At 43.4% G+C, this 22666-nt stretch overlaps 1 protein-coding gene across 1 annotated transcript in view; it reads right to left on the bottom strand.

Annotated features, from left to right (window-relative positions):
• The window catches only part of Slc35f2 (solute carrier family 35 member F2), a 47109-nt gene that overhangs the window by 4796 nt on the left and 19647 nt on the right, over positions 1–22666 (bottom strand). The window contains exons 2-7 of the mRNA XM_021172419.3: positions 14679–14854; positions 11518–11645; positions 6794–6953; positions 5297–5453; positions 3590–3642; positions 2273–2427 (exon numbers count right to left, since the gene is read on the bottom strand). Coding sequence (XP_021028078.1) covers positions 2273–2427; positions 3590–3642; positions 5297–5453; positions 6794–6953; positions 11518–11645; positions 14679–14854 — 829 coding nt within the window. The remainder of the gene's footprint in view (positions 1–2272; positions 2428–3589; positions 3643–5296; positions 5454–6793; positions 6954–11517; positions 11646–14678; positions 14855–22666) is intronic.

Genomic DNA, 22666 nt, shown 5'->3' with positions numbered 1-22666 from the left:
GTACCGTGAACTGGAATGCTTCATTCCTTTACCCTTATCTCCTCCTGGACATTATTTTACTTAGAGTAGAAAATAAAAAGATAAATTACTAAGGAATGGTTGGTTCAAATATGATAATATGGTTGGTTAAAAAATAGGAAAAGTGGGGCCAGGGAGAAGGCTCCGCAGGTAAAGGGACTACAATATTGACCCTAACAACCTGAGTTCAGTTCTCAAGACCCACATGATGGAGAGAGTTGATCCCCAAACGATATTCAGGTCTTCAGATACGCCATGTCACAAAAATGCACTCTCACACACACACAAATAAATAAATGAAATGTAATAATGGTTTTTAAATATAGAAGAAAAGTTAAACAGGTATGGAAGGTCACAGAGAGCCACTCCTCTCAGCTGGAATCCCAGTAAAGAGATTCAGGACATTAAATAGGTTAAAGGAGTTGCAGCGACTACTCTGAGGTTTAGAGTATTGGTTGCTCTTCCAAAGGCTCCAGACTGAATTCCCAGGACTCAATGGTGGCTCAGAACTGGCTGTACCTCCATGTATACAGACACACATGCAGGCAAAACACAAAAGTGAAGAAAAAGAAAGCGAGGAGATGAGGGACTAGAAACTCCCTCCATCCTGTGGAGCCTCTGTCAGCATGGGCTCCCTCCATCTTGGTCCTTCTGGAGAAGGGAAGCAGATGCCTCCTGCAGGAACTGTTCTTCTGACTGTCCTTGCTCTGGTCACCCCAGTGGACTTCAGCCTCTCCTACAGAATAATGTCCTGACTCTCTTTAGGATCCTTGTCTCCTAAAAGAGGGACATGTGCAGCCTCAGCACCAGAGGGCAATTTCCTCCCTTAGGAGAAAAGCGGCTACTCTTGACAATTCTCAAAGGAATATGCATATATGTATTTAATAACAGTAGTGAAAGAGAGGCTATAGATTTGAAGGAGAGAGGGAAGAGGTCTCTGCAAGGGTCTAAAGGGAGGAAAGAGAAAAGAGAAAGGTGATTATATTATGATCTCAAAAGGTTAAAAAAAAAACCCTAGGCCTATCATAAAAGGTATTCCTCTGGTTTACTTTAATATTTTTATGTGACACTATCAATAACCAGTAAATATTTCACCCGTGTTAACTGAGAAATTCCTTTGTCAGCAAGTATTCAAAGGCATCATCTAGTTCTTGCCCCACATCACCTTGCGTGGTAAAAAGGTTTACACTTGGTTCACAAACATTTCTGAGAACCCAGTGAGCTTCGTATATAAGTAATTCATATAAGCCTTGTGAGTCTGTGACTGCTGGTTCTTAGGAAGAGAATAAATCAGCCCCAAGGATTCCTGTTTGAGGATCCAGAAGGTAGCCAGGTGTGGCAGCACCTGTCTGTCATACTACCACACAGAAAGAGCAGGCGAGAGGACCCTGAGTTCAAGGTCACCCTCTTCCACATAGTGAGCTTGAGGCTCGCCTAGGCAAGAAAAAAGAAATGACCACTAAAGATGGAACTATTCTAATCACACATGCATGGTAACAGGCCCAACTCTCCTGCCCTTCTACCTCAGACCTTTTGTGTACAGAAAGAGTGAATAGAGGCAGAGCACCCAGCCTGAGCCAGACTATTTTTCAAGGTCAACAGCAGCCCCTGGACCATGCTTGAGCAGGTCTTATAGCTGGTGTCCTCAACTATACAAAGATGAAACCCATCGTGTTTTATCACCTTGGAAAGCTTTAGAAGGACAATTCTTCTTCAGACCAATTTCTAAGATGTAAACAGTAACAAAATGGGTGAAGCTTGTCCAGTGAGATTATTGCTAAGAGGACAAGAAAGAGGGGGTTTGTTTGTTTGGTTGGTTTGGTTTGGCTTTGAGATTTAGAGTCTTATAGAAACTTGTAGCCAAGCAATGGTGGTACAAAAACACCTTTAATCCTAGCACTCAGGAGGAAGAGACAGGGGGATCTCTGTGAGTTCAAGGCCAGCCTGGTCTACAGAACTAGAGCTAGTTCCAGGATAGCAAGAGCTACACAGAGAACCCGTCTTGAAAAATTGGGGGTGGGGGGGGGAGACAGAAACTCTTTAGAGCTGGGGTGTATCTCAGCTGGGAGAATACTTGCCCATGGGTCCCATCTTCAGCATAAACCAACCATGACAGAACAGAAGTTGAAGATCATTGTCAGTTACATAGTGAATCTCAGGCTAGCCTAGGATACTGAGACTATCTCAAATAAATAGGTAAACTCGTTTTAAGTTTTCTTATGTTTTCTTATTCCAACACAATCTATTTTCTTACCTTATACTCGAATAAAAAAAGCCCAAAGAAAAGGCTGTAGAGGTCAGCTGTCAGGATGCCCAGGTTGACTGAAGTGGCACTCGTGACTTTAATCACCAATGGCATGAAGCTGTACAGGCAAAACATACAGAGGGCAAATGCCACAAATAACAGGGCTGTGAAGAAATGGAAGAACTCAAGTCAGGAAGAGAAATTCGAAAACAAGGTGCTTAGAGTGTGAATGCAGAAAACTCCCCAATTCTTTGACAGACTCCCTGCAAAGCTTCTCTCTAACAGTCAGCCTTCTAAAACGACTACAAAGCTTTCTGGAAAACAGTAATCATAAAATAACATGCTGTGAAAATCTAACAGGGAGTTAGATGATCAACAGGGGTGTGATTGCGCCAAGAGCCTTCATCCTGCGTCATCCATCAAGACAAAAAGCTGGCTCTGATATAAAAGTTCAACCAAAGCCAGGTCGATATCGAGTGTCAAAACACAAAATTCCTCACTGGCCTTGTGCACTTTCATCTGATTGGTTGGTTGATGTGGTATGTATGACTAGATTCGCAATAAAGTATTTTTAGGACATCAAAGATAGACATTAGATCCACTATATTTTCTTCGGCCCACTGAATTACATGTTCCAAGATAGAACAAGATTAGTCTCTAGGACAATGCTAACCATGCAGATGTTTACAGCAGTAGCAATGTCTACTTTGTAAGCACTATTTAAAACCCCATCCTATCTCAACACATGCACACACAAGAGGGGGGGCATGCACTTTTGGGATATCTAGGATATTTAAATTTCCCTGCATTATCTAATCATAGCACAGAATCTTCAGCAACACTTACATACTATTTAACTACTACCCATCATTAAGGCTCAAATCTTTCTTAACTATCCTAACACCTTCTGCTTTCTTCCCACAGATGTCCAAGGCCTTATCCCACAGATATCAGAGGCATTGGAGCAACAGCGGACAGAGGGTGATTATACAACCATCCATCACTTAACACTAATGCTTCACAACGTGAAGCCCCCCATGGTAAGCGCTAAAAGTTCAAGGGCCTGATATGTAGACTCATTTACTTGATAGCTAGTGTGACAAAGATCAGCCTTGGTTTTATTCGGAATTCCTAGGAAAGAAAAGCTATTGCCTCAGACAAAGATTAAGAATTAATCCTGATAGAAGTTAACCCACCAGTTCTCAGAGCAGGCCATCACCGCTGGTATGAGTTCCCAAAGATATGAAAACATGATTGGATTGGTGAGCATTTTTGTCAGTTAAAGGACAGAATTCTGACTTAAAAGGTTATCCTTTAGCTACATACCAATTTTCCAGTCCCACTGAATCCGGGCAATGTCTTTATATTCCACAATCAATCTAAGATCAAAACAAGAAGCTGTGTAAAGATCCACATGTTAACTTTTCTGACTTCATAGAGAGTTTAGAAACTGTAATTCGGCCAAGGTAAAGAGTTACGTTGAGCTTTAATTTTTTTTTCTTAGAATATAAAAATATTGACCAGGTGGTGGTGCTACACACACACCTTTGATTGACAGTACTTGGAAGGCAGAGGCAGGTGGATCTCTATGAGTTTGAGATCAATCTGCTCTACAGATTGAATTCCAGCATAGTCAAAGCTACACAGAGAAATATGTCTCCAAAACCAAATAAATAAATAAATAAATAAATAAATAAATAAATAAATAAATAAAAATATCTGGACAGGCATGTGACTTATACTGGTAATCCCAGAATTCAGCAGGCTGAAGCAGAAGGATTGTCACGAGCCTGGGCAACACAGTGACTTGCCTAAACTATAGTGTAAAACTTTGTCTCAAAACCCAAACAAAAGCCGGGCGTGGTGGTTCACGCCTTTAATCCCAGCACTTGGGAGGCAGAGGCAAGCAGATTTCTGAGTTCAAGGCCAGCCTGGTCTACAAAGTGAGTTCCAGGACAGCCAGGGCTATACAGAGAAACCCTGTCTCGAAAATAAACCAAAAAAAAAAAAAAAAAAAAAAAAAAAAATTAAAAAAAATAAGATCTTCTATTCGATTTTATCAAGTTATAGATTTCTTCTTTTTAAAGATTTATTTATTATTATATCTAAGTACACTGTAGCTGTCTTCAGATGCACCAGAAGAGGGCGTCAGATCTCACTATGGATGGTTGTGAGCCACCATGTGGTTGCTGGAATTTGAACTCAGGACCTTCAGAAGAGCAGTCGGTGTTCTTAACCACTGAGCCATCTCTCCAGCCCCAAGTTATAGATTTCAAATGTGATGTGGGGTTAAACAACAGTAGTTGGAGCAAGTAATCATCAAATATTTTCTCATTCATTAATTTAGACTCATCTATTTTTATTTTATGTGTATGAGTGTTCAGCCTGCATCTACATCTACGTGCTATGTATATGCTGGTGCCCTTGGAGGGCAGAAAAGAGAGTTTCGTCCCTTGGAAACAGAGTTACAACGGTTGTAAGCCATCATGCTGGTGCTGAGACCCAACCCTCCAAGGTCCTCTGGCAAAGTAACAAGAGATCTCAACTGCTGAGGTATTTCTCGAGCCCCTACTTACTAATTTAAAAAAAAAAAAGCAGTGGTGGCACACGCCTTTAATCCCAGCACTTGGGAGGCAGAGGCAGGCAGATTTCTAAGTTCGAGGCCAGCCTGGTCTACAGAATGAGTTCCAGGACAGCCAGGGCTACACAGAAAAACCCTGTCTCAAAAATCAAAAAAAGAAAAAAATGCGCATGCACACACCCATACACATACGTGTCACAGTGTGCCTCAGAGGGGAGAGGACCATTTGTAGTTTCTTCTCTGTCACATTGGTGCATGTTGGTCCTAGGGATTGAAGCCAGGTCCTCAGGCTAGGCAGCAAGCATCCTCACCTCCTGGGGCATTTTGCTGGCCCTTCATGTATATGTCATTACACTTTGTTGTAAGTCACACCCATCCCTGACTGTCCTGCCCTCTACCCACTTCTCCCGTAATTCTTCGTTTCGTTTTCATGAAAAGTTTTAAATTCTTACAGCTGTATGCCGCTGATGATTGTTCCAAATAGTCCCACCATTCCTAAAAATTCCTGTCTGCTCAGCTTCTTCACGATGTATTCTTCACACACATTAGACACAGCATACAAGGAAGCCCCAAGCAGGACTAAGATGTCACCAATAAGAACATCACTCCCTACAGGGCAGCAAGGCACAAAAAGAAATGTGTTGTCAATGGGTGAGCCAGGAGTTAGCAAACACTGCTCATTTGAGAAAATTTATTGAATCCTAGCTTCTGTAAGTCTAAAGGCTCTCACCCTTACTGTCTGGCACAACATTGCCATCGTTTTCACATTTTTACTCCCTGGGAGACCAACAGAGTGGAAGATGGTACTGTGTAGCATCCTGAGAGAAAGCCATTTAAAGACAGGACGAGTTCACAGATGTAGTGCAGGGAATTTGTTAGAACTGCGGGAAAGGATGCTAGGTGAAAGAAGTGGTTTTATTTTGATCCAAGGAGATATTAAGGTTATCTTGGAGATCTGGTAAAGTCAGACCTGGTTTAGCATCTATATTGTGAACTGAAATATTCCAGCCAGGCAGTAGTGGCACCCACCTTTAACCCAAGACAGCCAGGGATATACAGAAAAAAAGAAGAAAAAAAAATCCTGTCTCAAAAGAAGAAAAGAAAAAGAAAAGGAAAAAAGAACAGAGAGAGGAGGGGGGAAGGAAGGAAGGGAGGGAGGAAGGGAGGAAGGAAGGAAGGAAGGAAGGAAGGAAGGAAGGAAAAAAGAAAGAGGAAGAGAGAGAGAGAAAGCAAGAAAGCAAGAAAGAAAGCAAGAAAGAAAGCAAGAAAGCAAGAAAGAAAAATATACTAAAACACTCAGATCAAAACAAAACAGAAAACAGCCAGGTCTCTTTTGATGGAAAGGAAACACTAAAGTCTGAGAGTGGTGGTGAGTGGGATGTCCTCCCACTGCCATGGGGGTGGGGGTGGGGGTGGGGTGGGAGCTGAGGAAGGAGGGTTTTGAGTTTTTGAGTTCAAGAAAAGAAAAGAGAGAAGGTAGGGAGAGGATAGGATGGAAAGAAAGGAAGGAAGGAAGGAAGGAAGGAAGGAAGGAAGGAAGAGGGAAGGGAAGGAAAGAGAGAAGAAACAAAGAAAGGGGGAGGAAGAAAAAGAAACAAAAGAATGCCATAAAGGGGAGCTAGCTCAACAACAGAGGGTTTCAGAAAAACACATCCAAAGTGATTTAAGAGAAAGATGATTTCTACAAATATACTCAAAACAAAATTTTAATCACGTTTAAATGGGGAAAGGCAGTTAAACAAGAAAACAACCACCAAATGTTTAGCAGCAAATGAGAAAGTACTACAGGAAGTGCTGAGGAAGCCAGCACACCTCACTGAGGAGGGGCCAGCCCAGCAAGCCTGCTTGCTGCACTTGTTCACAGCATGGACTCCTGCTGAGTTCCTCTACCACCCACTTCCGTCAGTGTAACTCTGCCAGACTAACAGGTGCAAGTGATACAATCTCACCTGAATTATCTTCTCGCCCAGCTAATATGTCTGCACCAACCATAGTCCCTACACCCAGCAGACAGACAAACACAGCAATGAAGTGGATCACTTTGTATCTTGCCCGGAGAATAAACCAGGAGAGGGCCATCAGCACGGGAATCCCAAAGCAATCCAAGAGCTGCAGGGAAAAGAAAAGCAAGCAGCCTCAACCACTCCAGCAGCATAATTAACAAGAGAAAGCACTAAGGGAACGTTTGTTATTGCTGACCCTGAAGGCAAGCACTTACCGGAGCTGCAGGCCCTCTGTGAGATTTGGGACTGCAAACCTGTTTTAGATGTGCACACGAAACCCCAAAGGCTAAAGAAAGATTAGTTACCCCAAATCATATGGTTAAAAGTCAGGCTGGGGGGGGGGGGTGGAGGCTGGAGAAAAAATGGTTAAAGAGCACTGACTGATCTTCCAGAGGTCCTGAGTTCAATTCCCAGCAACCACATGGTGGCTCACAACCATCTATAATGGGATTTGATGCCCTCTTCTGATGTGTCTGAAGACAGCAACAGTGTACTCATATACATAAAATAAAAGTAAATAAATAAATATTTCCCCCCACCCTCCCACCCCCTACCCCCCACACCCCCACCCGCCACCACCACCAAAAAGAGAAGTCAGGCTGGGGATGCAGCTCAATTAATAGTGTTTGCCTAGCGGGCACAAGGCCCTGGATTTGATCTCCAGTACCATATAAAACAGTACTTTAGAGGCAGGAGGACTAGGAGTTCAAGGTCATCTTTGGCTACATAGCGAATTCTAGACCAGCCTGAGATACGCCAGACCTTCCTCGAAACAGAAACACCAAAAGGCTGAATCTGTTCGTCCTACTGTTCATCCTACCCAGGAGCCTCTGCTTTCCCCTCTGCTTATCTTTAAATTCAGAAGGCAGAGTTTCCTTCCAGTACATCCATGTACTCCACCAACAGACATTTATTAAGCATGACCAGTGTCCAGGACTCTGTAAGAGGGTTTGGGTGTTCAGTTCAAATACAAATCACTTGTCTGGCAAGCACAGGGCCACGGGGGTGAGGTGGGGCACATCCTAAGAGGAGTTGGAATATAAAATTGAACAAGATAGAAGCCCTATCCTGAGAAGCACAGACTAGACTGGACAGACATGAAATTAGACGTCACAAAGTCCAATATTCAATTGTAACTGAGCAAAGTATTACCAAGTACAGGTTACAGTGAGGCAACGAACAGAAACCATCTCCCTGACAGAGAGTTCAGTTCTACCATGTGAGACATGCTTGCTCCCAGCACAGACTCCTGGTCATTTTTAGCATATGTTTCTCCATCATTTGGGGTCCATAAGATACTTGCTGTACCCCCTATAACTGCTCTTCTTATCAAATGGGGACGAGGAGTATTCAAACTATAGCAAATCCAAATCAATGGCAAGATAGGAAAAAAGAGAGAATTAAGGTTCTCGGTTCTTAATTTGACATTGTGTGTGTGTGTCCAAGGATAAAATACATTGGAAAAGCTTTTAATTTGGGGGTTGGGGGTTGAATCTCCTGCAGCTAGAATCACAGGCAATTGTGAGCCACTTGATGTGTGTGCTGGAAACAATTCCCACTGGCTGCGATGGCAGCCGGCATTCTTAGCCACTGAGCAATCTCTGCAACTCCTGAAGGATAATTCTTGATGCATTAAAGTATATTTACGAATAAAGTGTAAATGTATGTCATGCACTAATTATATTCCTGAAATGTCTACGCTCAGTTTATGGGGTTTTAAGTCTGCTCCTGGTTTCCTCTGTGTCTGTTAAGTCATGAGCAAGACAGCCTTAAGCCCCCAGCCATCTGTGGAATCCCAGCTAAAGCAGTTTATTGCCTGTTTTCATTAATGGAGGCCAGCAAACCACCAGTAGTCATGGTCCTGCCATGTTTCTTTCTCTTTAGTCTCCTTGAGTTTCCTTGAGCACAGCTGAACATCAAACCACTAAACAATGCCCTGGAAGACACCAGTTGAGTTTAACCATAATGGCTTAACAGGGTCAAAGCTAATCTACCTTTTAGAACCCTGGATGGGGCATGCCCTTGCGAGAGTTGCTTATGTCATGGGAAGAACCACAGAAGCTTCATCCCCAACTCTACCACTGAGTAATCTCCAGTCAGCCAGTCTCTGAGCCAAGGACAAAATGCTGGGACCAGATCTAATGATCCCAGGCCCCGCCCACTCTGAAATGCCACCACTTCTTATCTGACACCTGTCACTACAGGAACTTCCTTTCTGAATGTTTTCTTGGGGTGGAGGTCCTTGTTTGTTTGTTTGTTTGTTTGTTTTTGATACTTTCAGTTCCAAAAGTCTCATTTAATGTAAATTTTTTAAATTATCATATTGTCACAGTGAACAGAGTACGAGGGACATGGATATAAAAATGAGTTTGACTAGATAAAAGGTACAGTCATTTATTTAGTTTAAGTTCACATTGGAAAAACACTGATCTTCACCAAGCCTTGCCTTTTCAAAGTAAAACACGTTTCATTTCACCTCAATTTATTGATAGTTTCTAGAATTTGAAGATCTAAGATAGTGAGAAAAATGAAACTTCAACAAGTTATAGGAAAAAGCTAGAGAGCTCAGTGGTTAAGAGTACTGGATGGTCTTCAAGAGGACCAGGGTTCAATTCCCAGAATTCATGTGGCTCACAAAACCAGTAACTGCAATTACAGAGGATGCGGTTGTGGTGCCCTTTTTTTGACCACTAGACACACACATGCGTATAGAACTTGACTTCCTGTCTGCTGTTTATAAACCTGAAAATACTAGTTTATAAAGAGCATGCACACACACACACACACACACACACACACACACAGGCAAAATAGTCATACACAGGGCAAGAGAGATGGCTTTGAAGTTAAAAGTAGTTGTTCTTGCAGAGGGCCCAGGTTTGGGTCCCTGAATCCACATGAAGGCTCATAACTGTCTGTAGCTCCAGTTCCAGGGACTCTGACACCCTCTTCTGAGGACATTAAGCAATGTTACACACCCAAATATGCAGTCAAAGATTCACACACACCACCACCACCACCAAAATACATAAAATAAAATTTAATTTTAAAAATGTTGAAAGAGGAGGATCAGGGTGAGTGCAGATCATGAGCAGAGTGTTTGCCTAGCAAGTATAAAAGCCTTGAATTCAATCCCAGCTAGTATTGCACAAAACAAATGTGGCAGTGTATACCTGCAGTTATAGCACTTGGGAGGTGGAGGCAGGAAGACCAGAAGTTCAGGATCACTCTCAGTTACAATGGAGACCAACCTGGAATACACAAGACCCTGTCTCAAAATAATTTTTTTGGTTTGGTTGGTTTTTCAGACAGGGTTTCTCTGTATAGCCCTGGCTGTCCTGGAACTCACTTTGTAGACCAGGCTGGCCTGCCTCAGCCTCCCAAAAAAATTTTCTTTAAAGCTATAGAAACTAAGCACAGCGGCTCTTACCTGTAATCCTAGCCCTTGGGATTATTTTTTTTTGGGGGGAGGGGAGGGGGGCGTGGTAGCTGAAGTGGTAAGATTGTGAGTTCAGTACATAGTAAGTACCAGGCTATCCAGGGATACAAAGCAAGACCTTTTGTTAAGAGACAAAAGAGTTATAGAACTATTAAACCCTGAAGTCTCATCTGACTCACCTTGGTCTCCATTTACAGAACATTTTGTTGCTATGTTGTTAATTAACATGTTAACATGTTATTAAGCAGGACCGTAGCATGTCTCATTTACTAACACTAAGACTCAAGACTGAAGACAGAAAGACTCAGTCTTTCTCTCCAATACAAAGTGGAGACGTGGGGCTGGAGAGATGGTTCAGCGGTTAAGAGCACTGACTGCTCTTCCAGAGGTCCTGAGTTCAAATCCCAGCAACCACATGGTGGCTCACAACCATCCATAATGAGATCTGACACCCTATTCTGGAGTGTCTGAAGACAGCTACAGTGTGTATGATAAATAAATAAATCTTGAAAAGAAAAAAAAAAGCAAAGTGGAAACATAATGCTATGAAGGAATATTTTCCTTTCAACTCAGCAAGAATAAAGCCAATAATGAGTTGGTGAGACAGCCCAGTGGGTGAAGGTGCTTTCTGGGCAAGCTTGGAGACCCTCAGAGCTCATGTAAGGTGGAAGGAAAGAACTGACTCCACACAGATGTCCTCTGACCTCCACACAGGAGCCGTGGCACACTCATACACACAGTAATAATGGTAATAATTTCTAAAGTAAATCTACGAAGAAATAGGGACAAGTGTTTCACCATTGTCGACACCTCTCCCTGGTGTGTCCAGTAGGCTCTGTCAGTGGGTTTCTACGTCCTGCTTGGCTTGCAAACCTCCACCTTTGCAATACAGAGCCACACTTACTTTGGTGTTTAAGTCAAGCATACATCAGAACTCCTGTCAATATCATGGCAGCAAGCATAAGCTAAATATTCACGCTTATTTGGCTCAGCACAGATCAGATCTGCTATAGTGTAAGAAACCATGAAAGTGATTAACGTGTATACATCGTCAGTGATTTCAGAAGACGGGAGTCTGCAGAGTACATGCTATACTGGGAAGCACTTAGCATCCACCCCTGTTCAGGGCTTCTTCGAATGCACAGCTTCCCGATAAAATTAGATGAACTTATACAAATGCATGTTCTCCTCTAGGAAACATAAAATCCAAACTGTCCAAACCCTCTCTTACCTGGACACTGGTCAGAGTCGTGTACTGGTATGCTCTGACAATCAGATAATTGGCTTCCACATCGGCAAGCCCCAAGAGAGTATACTTCCACCATTTTCTTCTCAAAATCTCCAGGAGGTTATCACTGCCTAGTTGAAAGAAATCTAGGTGAATGGAAGTGGCTCCTGACATGACACACATCAACCTCTAGACCAGAAAGTCAAAACAAGGGTCTGCTGTATATTTCAAATGTGGCCTGTCCTAACTTCAGCTACCCAGAGGCCAGGCATCTGTGCCATCAGCACGAGGTTGCCGAGTGGGAAGCTGAAGACTACACAGCTCTGCGAGGAGAACACCAGGGAGAGACCTGGAGAAAAGCAGAAGGACACAGATAGAATAGTCAGGATGGGGACGGGGCTCAGTTGGTAGGGTGACTGCCTAGCGTGCACAGTCGTAGGTCCCATCCCCAGCACCACATAGACCCGGCACAGTGATACACACACAGCTGTATTCAGGAGGTGGAGATGGGAGGACCAGCAGTTCAAGGTCATCCATGGCTATATAGGGAATTAAAGGCCAGTCTCAAACAATAATAATAAATAATATATCCATCCATGAGCATGACTAAAGCCATTCCTGGTGAGTCACAGACTATTCTGGAAAAGAAAATGTTTTGACAGATCAGTTGGTTATCAGACCCCCTAGTGTGAGTTTCCTTGATGAAAACACAGCAAGGTGATTCAAGCAAGCAAGAAGACAGGCTTTCAAGTGAAATTCAAGCCAGAGATAAGCTTGGGGAAAAGCCTTAGTGGCACCACAAACGAACGAATGCTTTTAAACCAACACACACAACTCCCTTGCTTTAAATTAAATAGGATTTACTCATTTCAGGGCTACACAGAGAAACCCTGTCTTGAAAAACCAAAAAGAAAGAAAGAAAGAAAGAAAGAAAGAAAGAAAGAAAGAAAGAAAGAAAGAAAGAAAGAAAGAAAGAAAGAAAGAAAAGAAAAGAAAAGAAAAGAAAAGAAAGGAAAAAAGAAAAAGAAAAGAAATGGTGGGGCATGGCGGGCCAAGCCTTTAATCTCAGCACTCAGTAGGTAGAGAAGGGTGGATCTCTATGAGTTCCAAGTCAGTTTGCTCCACAAAAAGGAGCTCCAAACCAGTCGTATGGTTGAGAACAGAAATAAACAGAAGGAAAGGAAAGAAGGGAGGAAGGAGAGAAGGAGGGAGGAAGGGGGAGGGGAGGGAAGGGGAGAAGGTGAGGGGAGGGGAAGGGAGGGAGGGGAAGGGAGGGGAGGGAAGAAAGAAAGAAAGAAAGAAAGAAAGAAAGAAAGAAAGAAAGAAAGAAAGAAAGAAAGAGAGAGAGAGAGAGAGAGAGAGAGAGAGAGGGAAGGAGGGCACAGGGAGGGAGGGAAGGAAGGAACTGAAAGGCAAAATAAACCTTTGCTTCCTTAAGTTGCCTTTATCAAATATTTTATCTCAGAAATGAAATTCAAATCGTAACCAAATGGCTATCACTTCTTGGCATTTTGGCTAAGATCAAGAACATTGACCAAATAACCAAAGTAGAATAAAATAAGGTAGAAAAGACTTCACTTGCTACCTGGAACAGAATGTTCTGGAGACATGGCTGAAACAATGGGTCGCTGACCTTAACAACCCACTGACTGCCTGGCAGGCTTCTGTAAAATCACGCTTACTTGCCAGCTCCACCTTGTGGTTTTAGATTATAAAATAAGAAGACCAACTGGACCCAGCCTTGAAGCCTTTCAGGAGCTGTCCTGGCTTCTGTCCACAGGTAATGTCTCATCTCTTCCACTCTCACTGGTGTCAGAGTGTTTATTCCAGAAAGATTCCTGCATCGTAAAATTCCAGCTACCAAGAACATCCTGAAAGCCCAGAGCAGGTCCTCAACACATGGCAGAAACGCATATGACAGCCATGGCTTCAAGGGACCACACTGACATATTTGTGAATCACACCGTCTTCCTGAATTCAGGCGGGTGCCTCCTAAGGAAAGCAGAATGCAGAGCTATCCTGAGTAAAGCTACTTCTGCTCAAACCCAAGATACTGCCCTAGAGGTCTTGCCAACTAAGGTACCTTAATGTGTTTCTCCATTCTCACAACTGGCTTTGATTTCCTACAGTAGTGATAACAGTGAATAGTAATGATGTTAATAGACAGGTCTGGTGGCTATATTTCCAACTACTCAGGAGGCTGAGGCAGGAAGGTTAAAAGTTCAAGAACAACTTGGTAAGTTGTTTATGACAACTGTTTTAAAAGTTGCAAAGGGCTAGAGCGATGGCTCAGGCTTCACAATCCCGAGGAGCTGAGTTCAGATAACAGAACCCAGGGAAGCAGCAGCCTCCTGCATACAAGCCTGTGACCCCCAACTCCAAGCCTGTGACCCCAACTCCAAGGTAGGTGGAATCAGGAGGATCGCTGGTGCTTGAAAACACAGATCTAAGTTCAGAGAGGGACCCTGCCTCAAAAACAGGAGAGTATTGCAAAAGAACAGCCAATGCTCTCTTCTAACTTCTATGCATGCCCCAACACACACGCATGCAGACACTCAGGTGGACACACAGGACATGTAATAAGCAAATCTTAAAAGATCTTAAAAGATGTAAAGAGAAAACCGGGCATGGTGGCACACGCCTTTAATCCCAGCACTCTGGAGGCAGAGGCAGGTGGATTTCTGAGTTCCAGGACAGCCAGGGCTCTACAGAGAAACCCTGTCTCGAAAAACCAAAAAAAAAAAAAAAGATGTAAAGAGAGGATTGGGAACAACATTGTAAATTCAATTCCCTAGTACCACAGAAGGAAGGGAGGGAGGGAGGGAGGGAGGGAGGGAGGGAGGGAGGGAGGGAGGGAGGGAGGGAGGAAGCTATTAATCTAGACTCATAGGAACAACACTTAGCAGATAACAAACATATTAGTGGTTTTAAATGATGGAAATGGAACTACTGTAACCTCCTAGTTGATTTAGGTTACACACACACATATTCAAACATACACACACACACACATATATATATATATATATATATATATATATACACACACACATACACACACGTATACACATACACACCCCACATACACATGCAAAAAAGATTAAAAAAAAAAAAGAAAGAAAAATACAACATTTATGGAGCGATGATTCCCACATGTGACGTACCTGACTGAAACGCCAGCATCACCGTGTAAACCAGGAAGAGCAAGCAGTAGTTGATGAAACTCTGCAGCATGGGCGTGTTCACTCTGTACCTTTCTGCCAGATACTGGCTGGTGATGGCCGTGCCGCAAATACACAAGGACAGCATCTGGCCCAGAGCTATGGTCTTCAAAATCTCCCTAGGGAAGAGGAAGGGACTCGGATTGACTTGGAAGAACCTGCAATTCACACATACACACACTTCAATGCATATGAATGACTGTGGAAATATGAATTATTCTGTTTTATTCTAATAATCATCCTAAATAATTACTTTATTCCCTCGTGCATATATGTATGTATGTGTAATGTGTCTGTATGTGTATGTGTGTTTGTACATTCATGCGGGGAGGTCAGAGGACAACCCTGGGTTTCCATCTTCCTTTTTCACTTTGTGAACAGGGTTGTTTTGTTTCACCGACGTGTACTTCAGCAGCCTTTAAGCGTCAAGTTCTCCTGTCTCCACCTCCCAACTCCTGCAGAACCACTGGGATTTCAGATGCCCACTACCAGCTCTCCATGGGTCCAGACATCTAAAGTCATCATGTCTTCACACTTGCATAGCACTTTACCCACTGAGCCACTAACTTATTCATTTAATTTGGAGACAGTCAGTGACCCAGGCTGGCCTTGTACTGGCCACAAAGTACAAGTGGATAATGACTTTGACCTTGTGGTCTTTCTGCCTCCACCTTCCTAGGGTTACTTACGGTACCACACCCAGTTTATGACACGCAAGTGACAAGAGGTCTTTGCCGCATCCATTCTAGGCAAACATTCTACCAGCTCAAACATCTCCCAAGCTTCTTGATTTCAGCATATTGCTTACCTCATGGGCATACAAGTTGAGTTAATATAGTTTGAAATATTTTATTTTTATTCTCTTTTATTTTTCTCTTACCTCCACCTCCATTTCCAAGAAGACTTAGTCTTCCATTCACTAGCTATCCATTAAAGGATCATTTTGTTTACTTAGCTCACCATATACTACTGGGGTGGGGGTGTATCATGTATGCATGCCTATATATACAAACACATACACACACACAAAATAGAAAGAGAGAGAAAGTACATAAATGTAATTTTTTTTTAAAGGAAAGAGAAAGTGCCAGCAAAATGGCTCACCATGTAAAGGTGCTTGCTACTAAGCCTGATAACTTGAGTTCAATCCCCAGGCCCCACGTGGGAGAAGGAGAGAACAGACCCCCTCAAGAGTTGTCCTCTGATCTCAACACACACACACACACACACACACACACACTGTGGCCATCATTCCCCCCACACACACACACACAAACACACTCACAATAAAGAAATATATATATTTTAAATAGGAGACTGAGGAAGGAGGAACACTTCCAAGTTCAAGGACAGTTTAAGCTACAAAGTGAGTTCAAGGTCAACCTGGGCTACATAGTGAGACTGTCTAAATAAAGGAATAGGAAAAAAGGGAGGGAACAGGGGTGGAGAAAGGGTTTGGGAAGCAGGTATCAATGGAGGGCAGGACGTGTCGTTTAGAAAGACAGGTAGAAGAGAGCAAGAATAAAACTGAAAATTGACAAGGAAGACATTTAAGAGGCACAGAAGCTAGCTCTCTAAGGGTCTGGATATGGAGCCAGACCGGAGCACACTGCAATGTTTATTTGAAACAACCTAAAAAATCTAAATATTTCTCCAGGGGGGCGGGGAAGCAGGATTTGAGAAAGGGTCTCACTATGCAGCTCTAGCTGTCCTGGAATTCTGTAGACCATGCTGGCCTGGATCTCAGAGCTCCATTTGCCTCTGCCTTCGGGATGCTGGGATCAAGGCGTGCACCACCACACCTAACTTAAAGCAATACTTTTTTTCTTTTTTCTTTTTTTTTTTTTTTTTTTTTTTTTTTTTTTGAGACAGGGTTTCTCTGTGTAGCCCTGGCTGTCCTGGAACTCACTCTGTAGACCAGGCTGGCCTCGAACTCAGAAATCCGCCTACCTCTGCCTCCCAAGTGCTGGGATTAAAGGCATGCACCACCACCGCCCAGCAAAAGCGATTCTTTTTAAACTTAAAAGTAATCATTGACATAAAATTTGAATTCTTTATTAAACGAACCTTCGAACCAACATAAGTTGTCAGTCCACACAATAAGATTAACAGGAGAGCTGTTGCAAGCAGCAAATCCTGGATGTAACCCTCAGTACCTCAAAAATAAACAACCAAATATCACACCAATATCAAAGGCTTAAATGTTTAAAAAAAAAAAAAGGCAGCCTCAGACATACTGTAAAAACATGTGAGAATTTTTTTTTAATGTTTTCATTGCATCTATTTACTGTGTGCGTGCATGCTCACTCAAACATCTGTGGAGTCCAGAGAGTAAGTTGCAGGAATCTATTCACTCCAACCATGTGAGTCTGGATACTGAATTCAAGTCACTCAGTTTAGCAGCAAGCACCTTTATCCAATGAGCCCTCAGACTGCTGGGTTCTGTGGGTGTGGCCTGTTCCTTGTGTAGCATCCTGGCAAAGGGCTATGTGGTTTGAGAGGCAGCAACCCTTTCCTTACTGATCTCCTGAGACAGCTTCTCTCTCCCCAAACCCTGCCTCCACACTAAAACAGTCCCTTTCTAAATTCTAATCTAACGGGATCACTCTCTGTCTAAGGCCTTAAGTGGGCCCCCTCTGCCCTCACATGAGAGCCCAACTTCTTCAAAGTCCCACCCAAGTCTGGCCTCTCCCCTCTCATCACGGCCCTTCCTTGAGCAAACCCGGCAAGTCGGGCAGTCACAGGAGAAAGCACAGAAAAATCCAATCAAGCCCCGAGAAGCTAATCAAACCCAGAGGGTGGTCCACATCCCATAATGAACTTGACAGCCATGATACATGTGAAAGAAGTGAGAGTAAGAAAAGGAGACGCCGATCCTGTTCACACACTGCAGAATTCCTCCAGCCTGCTCATTTCTGCAGTCTACAACAGCACAATTAAGCAAGCCATCCGCCAACAGTGAAGTGTGACTGCCAGAGAGAGAGAGAGAGAGAGAGAGATCCAAACTAAATGTGGAGACTTAAAGCAATGCACTTCTCCTGGCTCCAAATCCTAATGACCTCATCTATAATGGACGATGGGGGGAGAGTGGGTGGAGGGAGCTGGAGGTTTAAGAAGGTTAATCACGGAAGGGCCTCAAAACGATCTCAGGCCCCACAGGCATGTCTGCATCTTACCAAAGGGGCCTAGTCAGACTCCACACCACACAAAACACTCCCCAGCTAAAGGAAGCTTCTGGAAACAACACGCGTCCCGCTGTGGATGATATCCTGTCGGCCTTTTCAAACAGAACCTCCACTGAAGTGAACTTCAAAGAGCCGGATGTCCACAGCCTACAGGATGGGGCTCCCAGTTTCTGCCTGCTCGCTGTGGGAGCAGAGCCTCCAAGAGCCCATGGCTGTGGGCAGGAATGGGGAGGCGGAAAATGGGCTGAGTATCTTATTCTCTGCCACGGTACTGTTTGCATATTTCTGTGAATCTGAGAACTAAAAAATGAAAGAAAAGGCACTTTATTTTCCTCTATTCTTTCTCCCAGAAAACTCTAATGTATAGCTTAGTATTTCTTCCAGTCCAAAAACACCAAAACACAGCTAGTCATTGCTTTCAAATAAAATTATATTTTCTTTTATTTACTCAGTAAATTCTTTTAAAGTTTTTTATTACCATATATTAATCATACATAACCCCCTTAACACCTTGCTCCTAATCTGTCACCTTCCTTCACACTCATGTGTGTGAGTGTGTATGTGTGAGTATTGTGTGTGTGTGTGCGCGTGTGTGTGTGCATGTGTGTGTGTGTATGTGAAATAACTTAATTAGGGTTAATTATAGGCATATGGGCAACTTGCCAGTGGCTGTACCACCAATAAAAATATTTCTCCCTTCCCTAGCAACCATTAACTGTCTACAGCTCCCAAAGGAAGGGTAAGGCAGTCTCTTCCCACTTTCATAATGTGTTAATAGGGCCCATCATGTTCAGGTCTTGTGAATTCATAACTCAGGTTAATCATGGCTGCTATGAGTGTAAGAGCCATATTATGCCTGGAAGACAGCATTCCACAATACTCTGCCCCTTTCCCCAGCTTTTATCATTCTTTCTGCCTCATTCAGTAAATTTCTCAGTCAACTGTACCAGGCCTGGGGCATCTAGAATTTGTTTACAATATAAATATTTCCCAGGCCAGGCTCTTCACTGAACCCCTCATCTATCGTACCCCAGCCTCCTTACGGCTCACACTCCAAACCTCAAGCCCCAAGAGCAGGACACTATAGCCTTTGTGATCAGTGCAATGACTGTGACACAGAAGGCACCTAAAGGACGTTTGCCATTGTTGAATGTCTCCAAGTTTGTGTTTCTGTGAGGATCTAGACCAACCACCAAGGACAAGGACTGGGACTTCCTGAAGAAAGTTCCCACAGGAAGAGAGGAGAGGCTACTTCCTGATAAACTTCAAGGGAAATTAAAAAAAAAAAAAAAGGCCACCATTTGGTATTGTTCCTAATTCAAACACAAATTTCGTACAATATCCATAAGGGATGGACACAATGGCCACTATTTCAGTCTCCAACATTCTGCATGATCACCATCATGCCCATCCCTGGCATGTGCCCAAGATGGCCATCACCCCGGGATCTAGCTGTCCTTTTAGAATAGCTTTCAAGTTGGGCCAGATGTCCTTTATTTATGTGTATATTTCAGAACCATCAGAGGCTAAAATATAAATAAGAGTATAGCCCAAAACTCTGTTTAGGCCAACTTAGTCACATTTTAAGGGGGCAGACTCTAAACATCAGTGGGTTTTACGGAAGCACCTCCTAGAGAAGAATAAGGTGCAATGAGAAAGGCATCTGCTCAATTATTCTCTCCTTTCCATTTGGTTTTTTAAAAGAGGTCCCAACGACCAACAAAGCATATCACTTGACTATGCTCCCCTGCTCCCCTCCACGTCTCAATAAATCTGTGGCACCAAGTCACATCTTGTCAGCTGAAGACAATTTTTTTTTAGGATTAAAAGCTGAAAGACATCTATGGAGTGTAGTTTCTTTGGAGAGATTCAAAAACCTAGTTTGCCTACTCCCTATAAAGGCATACTCATTCACCCCAGCCCAAACCTCGTGTGAATACTCGAGTTGCACGCTTTACACATAGGCTACCCAGCTCCATTTCCAGAGCATTTAAATTATATTGTAAACGAGCTAAATTAACTCAAGTAGATTTTTCTCTACACAGTATGATTGATGGTTGATCTGTGTTGACAATAAAAATGGATTTAGAGTTAGCATGAAAACACATCTTTGGGCATGTACATGAGAGTTTTTCCAGAAAGGTTTGGTGGAAGAAGGCTGATCCTCTTTGAATTCGGATACTGTCTGTACTGGCTGGTTTTATGTGTCAACTTGACACAGGCTGGAGTTATCACAGAGAAAGGAGCTTCAGTTGGGAAAGTGCCTCCATGAGATCTAGCTGTGGGGTATTTTCTCAATTAGTGATCAAGGTGGGGAGGGCCCCTTGTGGGTGGGACCATCTCTGGGCTGGTAGTCTTGGGTTCTATAAGAAAGCAAGCTGAGCAAGCCAGGGGAAGCAAGCCAGTAAGTAACATCCCTCCATGGCCTCTGCATCAGCTCTTGCTTCCTGACCGGCTTAGTTCCAATCCTGACTTCCTTAAGTGATAAACAACAATGTGGAAATGTAAGTTGAATAAACCCTTTCCTCCCCAACTTGCTTCTTGGTCATGATGTTTGTGCAGGAATAGAAACCCTGACTAAGACAGCGCCATCCCATAGACTGAATAAAGGGGAGAATGTGAGCATGAAGCCAGTGTGCACAGCTCTGCTTCTTAACTCTAGGTGCCATGTGACCAGTAGCCTCATGCTCCTGCCAGCATGCCTTTCCTGCCATGGTACCCTCAAACTGTGAGCCAAATGAACCTCCTTCTGGTGCTTCTTGCCAGGCATTGTGTCACAGCAACCAGAGAAATAACCAACACACACACCATGAATAGCAACTTAGGTGGCTGTTTTGCTTCATTGAGAGCTCAGCTATGGTGTTGACAAGCAGGGCTCTAGCCCAGCACCTTTAGATTTTTAATGGGATATAAAACCACCTAACACTTTGCCAGAGCCCTGAGATTCTCTGTTTCAATGGAGCTAAATGCTAAGGTATAAGGATGTTGAGAAGATGGCTGATTTCAGAGCTGGGGTGGGAAGTAAAGTCTGGGCCATCCTATCACAGCAAAACACAAGAGGTCTGGGATGCAGCTGACAGAACAAAAACATTCTAGTTAAAGTAAGGGTGCCTCAATGGGCCAAAACACATATAGGTACAACAAGGGTGTTGCAGTGAGCTGAGATACATACATGTCTGAATCTGGGGCTTAACAGCAAGCACCAGCCTTTAAAGGGGCACTCCTTGACCCTGGAAAGACTCGTGACTTAAAAACTAGTAAATGAGAGGAAGCAAGAAAATATTACCCTGCCTTTTCTACCCAAGTGATGATGAACCATGAGGTGACCACAGAGCTGGTGAAGGAGAGTATGCAGAAACTCTGGAAAATGAGTGAAGATGAAATACAGAGACGTGATCACTTGGTTGGTGCGCCCTTGAGAAGCCCCACGTCCATCTCTCTGCTGTGCCTTTCTTTTTTCCCAAGTACCTGTCTTTCTCTTGATGCTTTTGCTTTAAAACTGCCATTTCAAACACTCAACTCTGCTTCTTAGTCACTCATCCTAAAATTCTTTTCTGCCACAAGGTCAAGAATCAAAATCCTTAAAAACTAAAAAGCACTCCAGCTGATTGGTATTTCCACCATGGCCTCTGACTGCAAGAGCAGAAGAAAGGCTCAGGAAGAAGAGCTCTACCACTCGGTATCTGCCAAGCAGCCTCCCATCTTCTCTCTCTTATGTGGTCTTACAGGCTAGCTGCCATGCCCAGCCAGCAATACAGGTCTTCTAGGAATCTGAACTCTGGTCTTCCTGCTTGCACAGCAATGGTTTAACTGCTGAGCCACCTCCTTGGCCCCATAGTGACTTGTGCTACACTCTTTAATGATGCCAGAGAGCAACAGTTTTAGGACCCAGAGGAATCCTAACAATATGTCACTCTAAAACCAAGACAAATGGAGATAGAGCCCCTGACCTCATGGATTCACAGCACAGTAGTGAAGAACAGAAAAGAAACTACAGAGAGTGTGGTGGAAGTGCTCAAAAAGATGGACAGCTAGAGAGAGAAAGATTTCATAAGACTCAAAGAATAAAGGTTACTTAAGAAAGTTGTCAGGAATGAGGAGGTGGGTCAGAGCATGAGCAGCTGAGCCCAATCCCCAGAAGACATGTAAAAAGTTAGGCATCATGACACATATTTGTAACCCCAGCACAAGGAAGGCAAAGGCAAGCAGATCCCTCAGGCTGGCCTAGCTGAATCAATCAGCCCCAGGTCAAAGTGAGGGATAATCTTTCAAAAAAGGCGGTCAGAGGCCAGAGATGGCTTGGTGTTTAAGAGTACTTGCTGTGCTGGGAGATGGTGGCACAAGTCTTTAATCCCAGCACTCAAGAAGCAGAGGCAGGGAATCTCTGTAAGTCTGAGGCCAGCCTGGTCTACAGACTGATTTCCAGGACAACCAGGGCTACACAGAAAAACCCTGTCTCAACAAAAAAAAAAACAAAACCTAGTGGATGGATGGATGGATGGACGGACAGACAGACAAAAAGCACCTGTTGTTCTTACAGAGGATATGGGTTTGACTCCCAGCACCCACATTGTGGCTCACAACCAGGATAAACTTCCTGAGGAACAACACTCAAACTTGTTCTTTGGTCTCCATACCACACATGCGTATGTATTTGCACCAGTACGCATACATGAACGTACAAATACACATGCATCTAAAGGATGGAGAGAAACACCATGGGAACCATTATCCCATTAGAAGGGG

Source organism: Mus caroli, unplaced genomic scaffold, assembly GCF_978045245.1.
Source record: "Mus caroli unplaced genomic scaffold, Mus_caroli_1 scaffold_11, whole genome shotgun sequence".
NCBI classification, from domain to species: Eukaryota; Metazoa; Chordata; class Mammalia; order Rodentia; family Muridae; genus Mus; species Mus caroli.
Note: the sequence above shows the minus strand (reverse complement) of the source record. Positions and strands in the feature narration are given on the sequence as shown.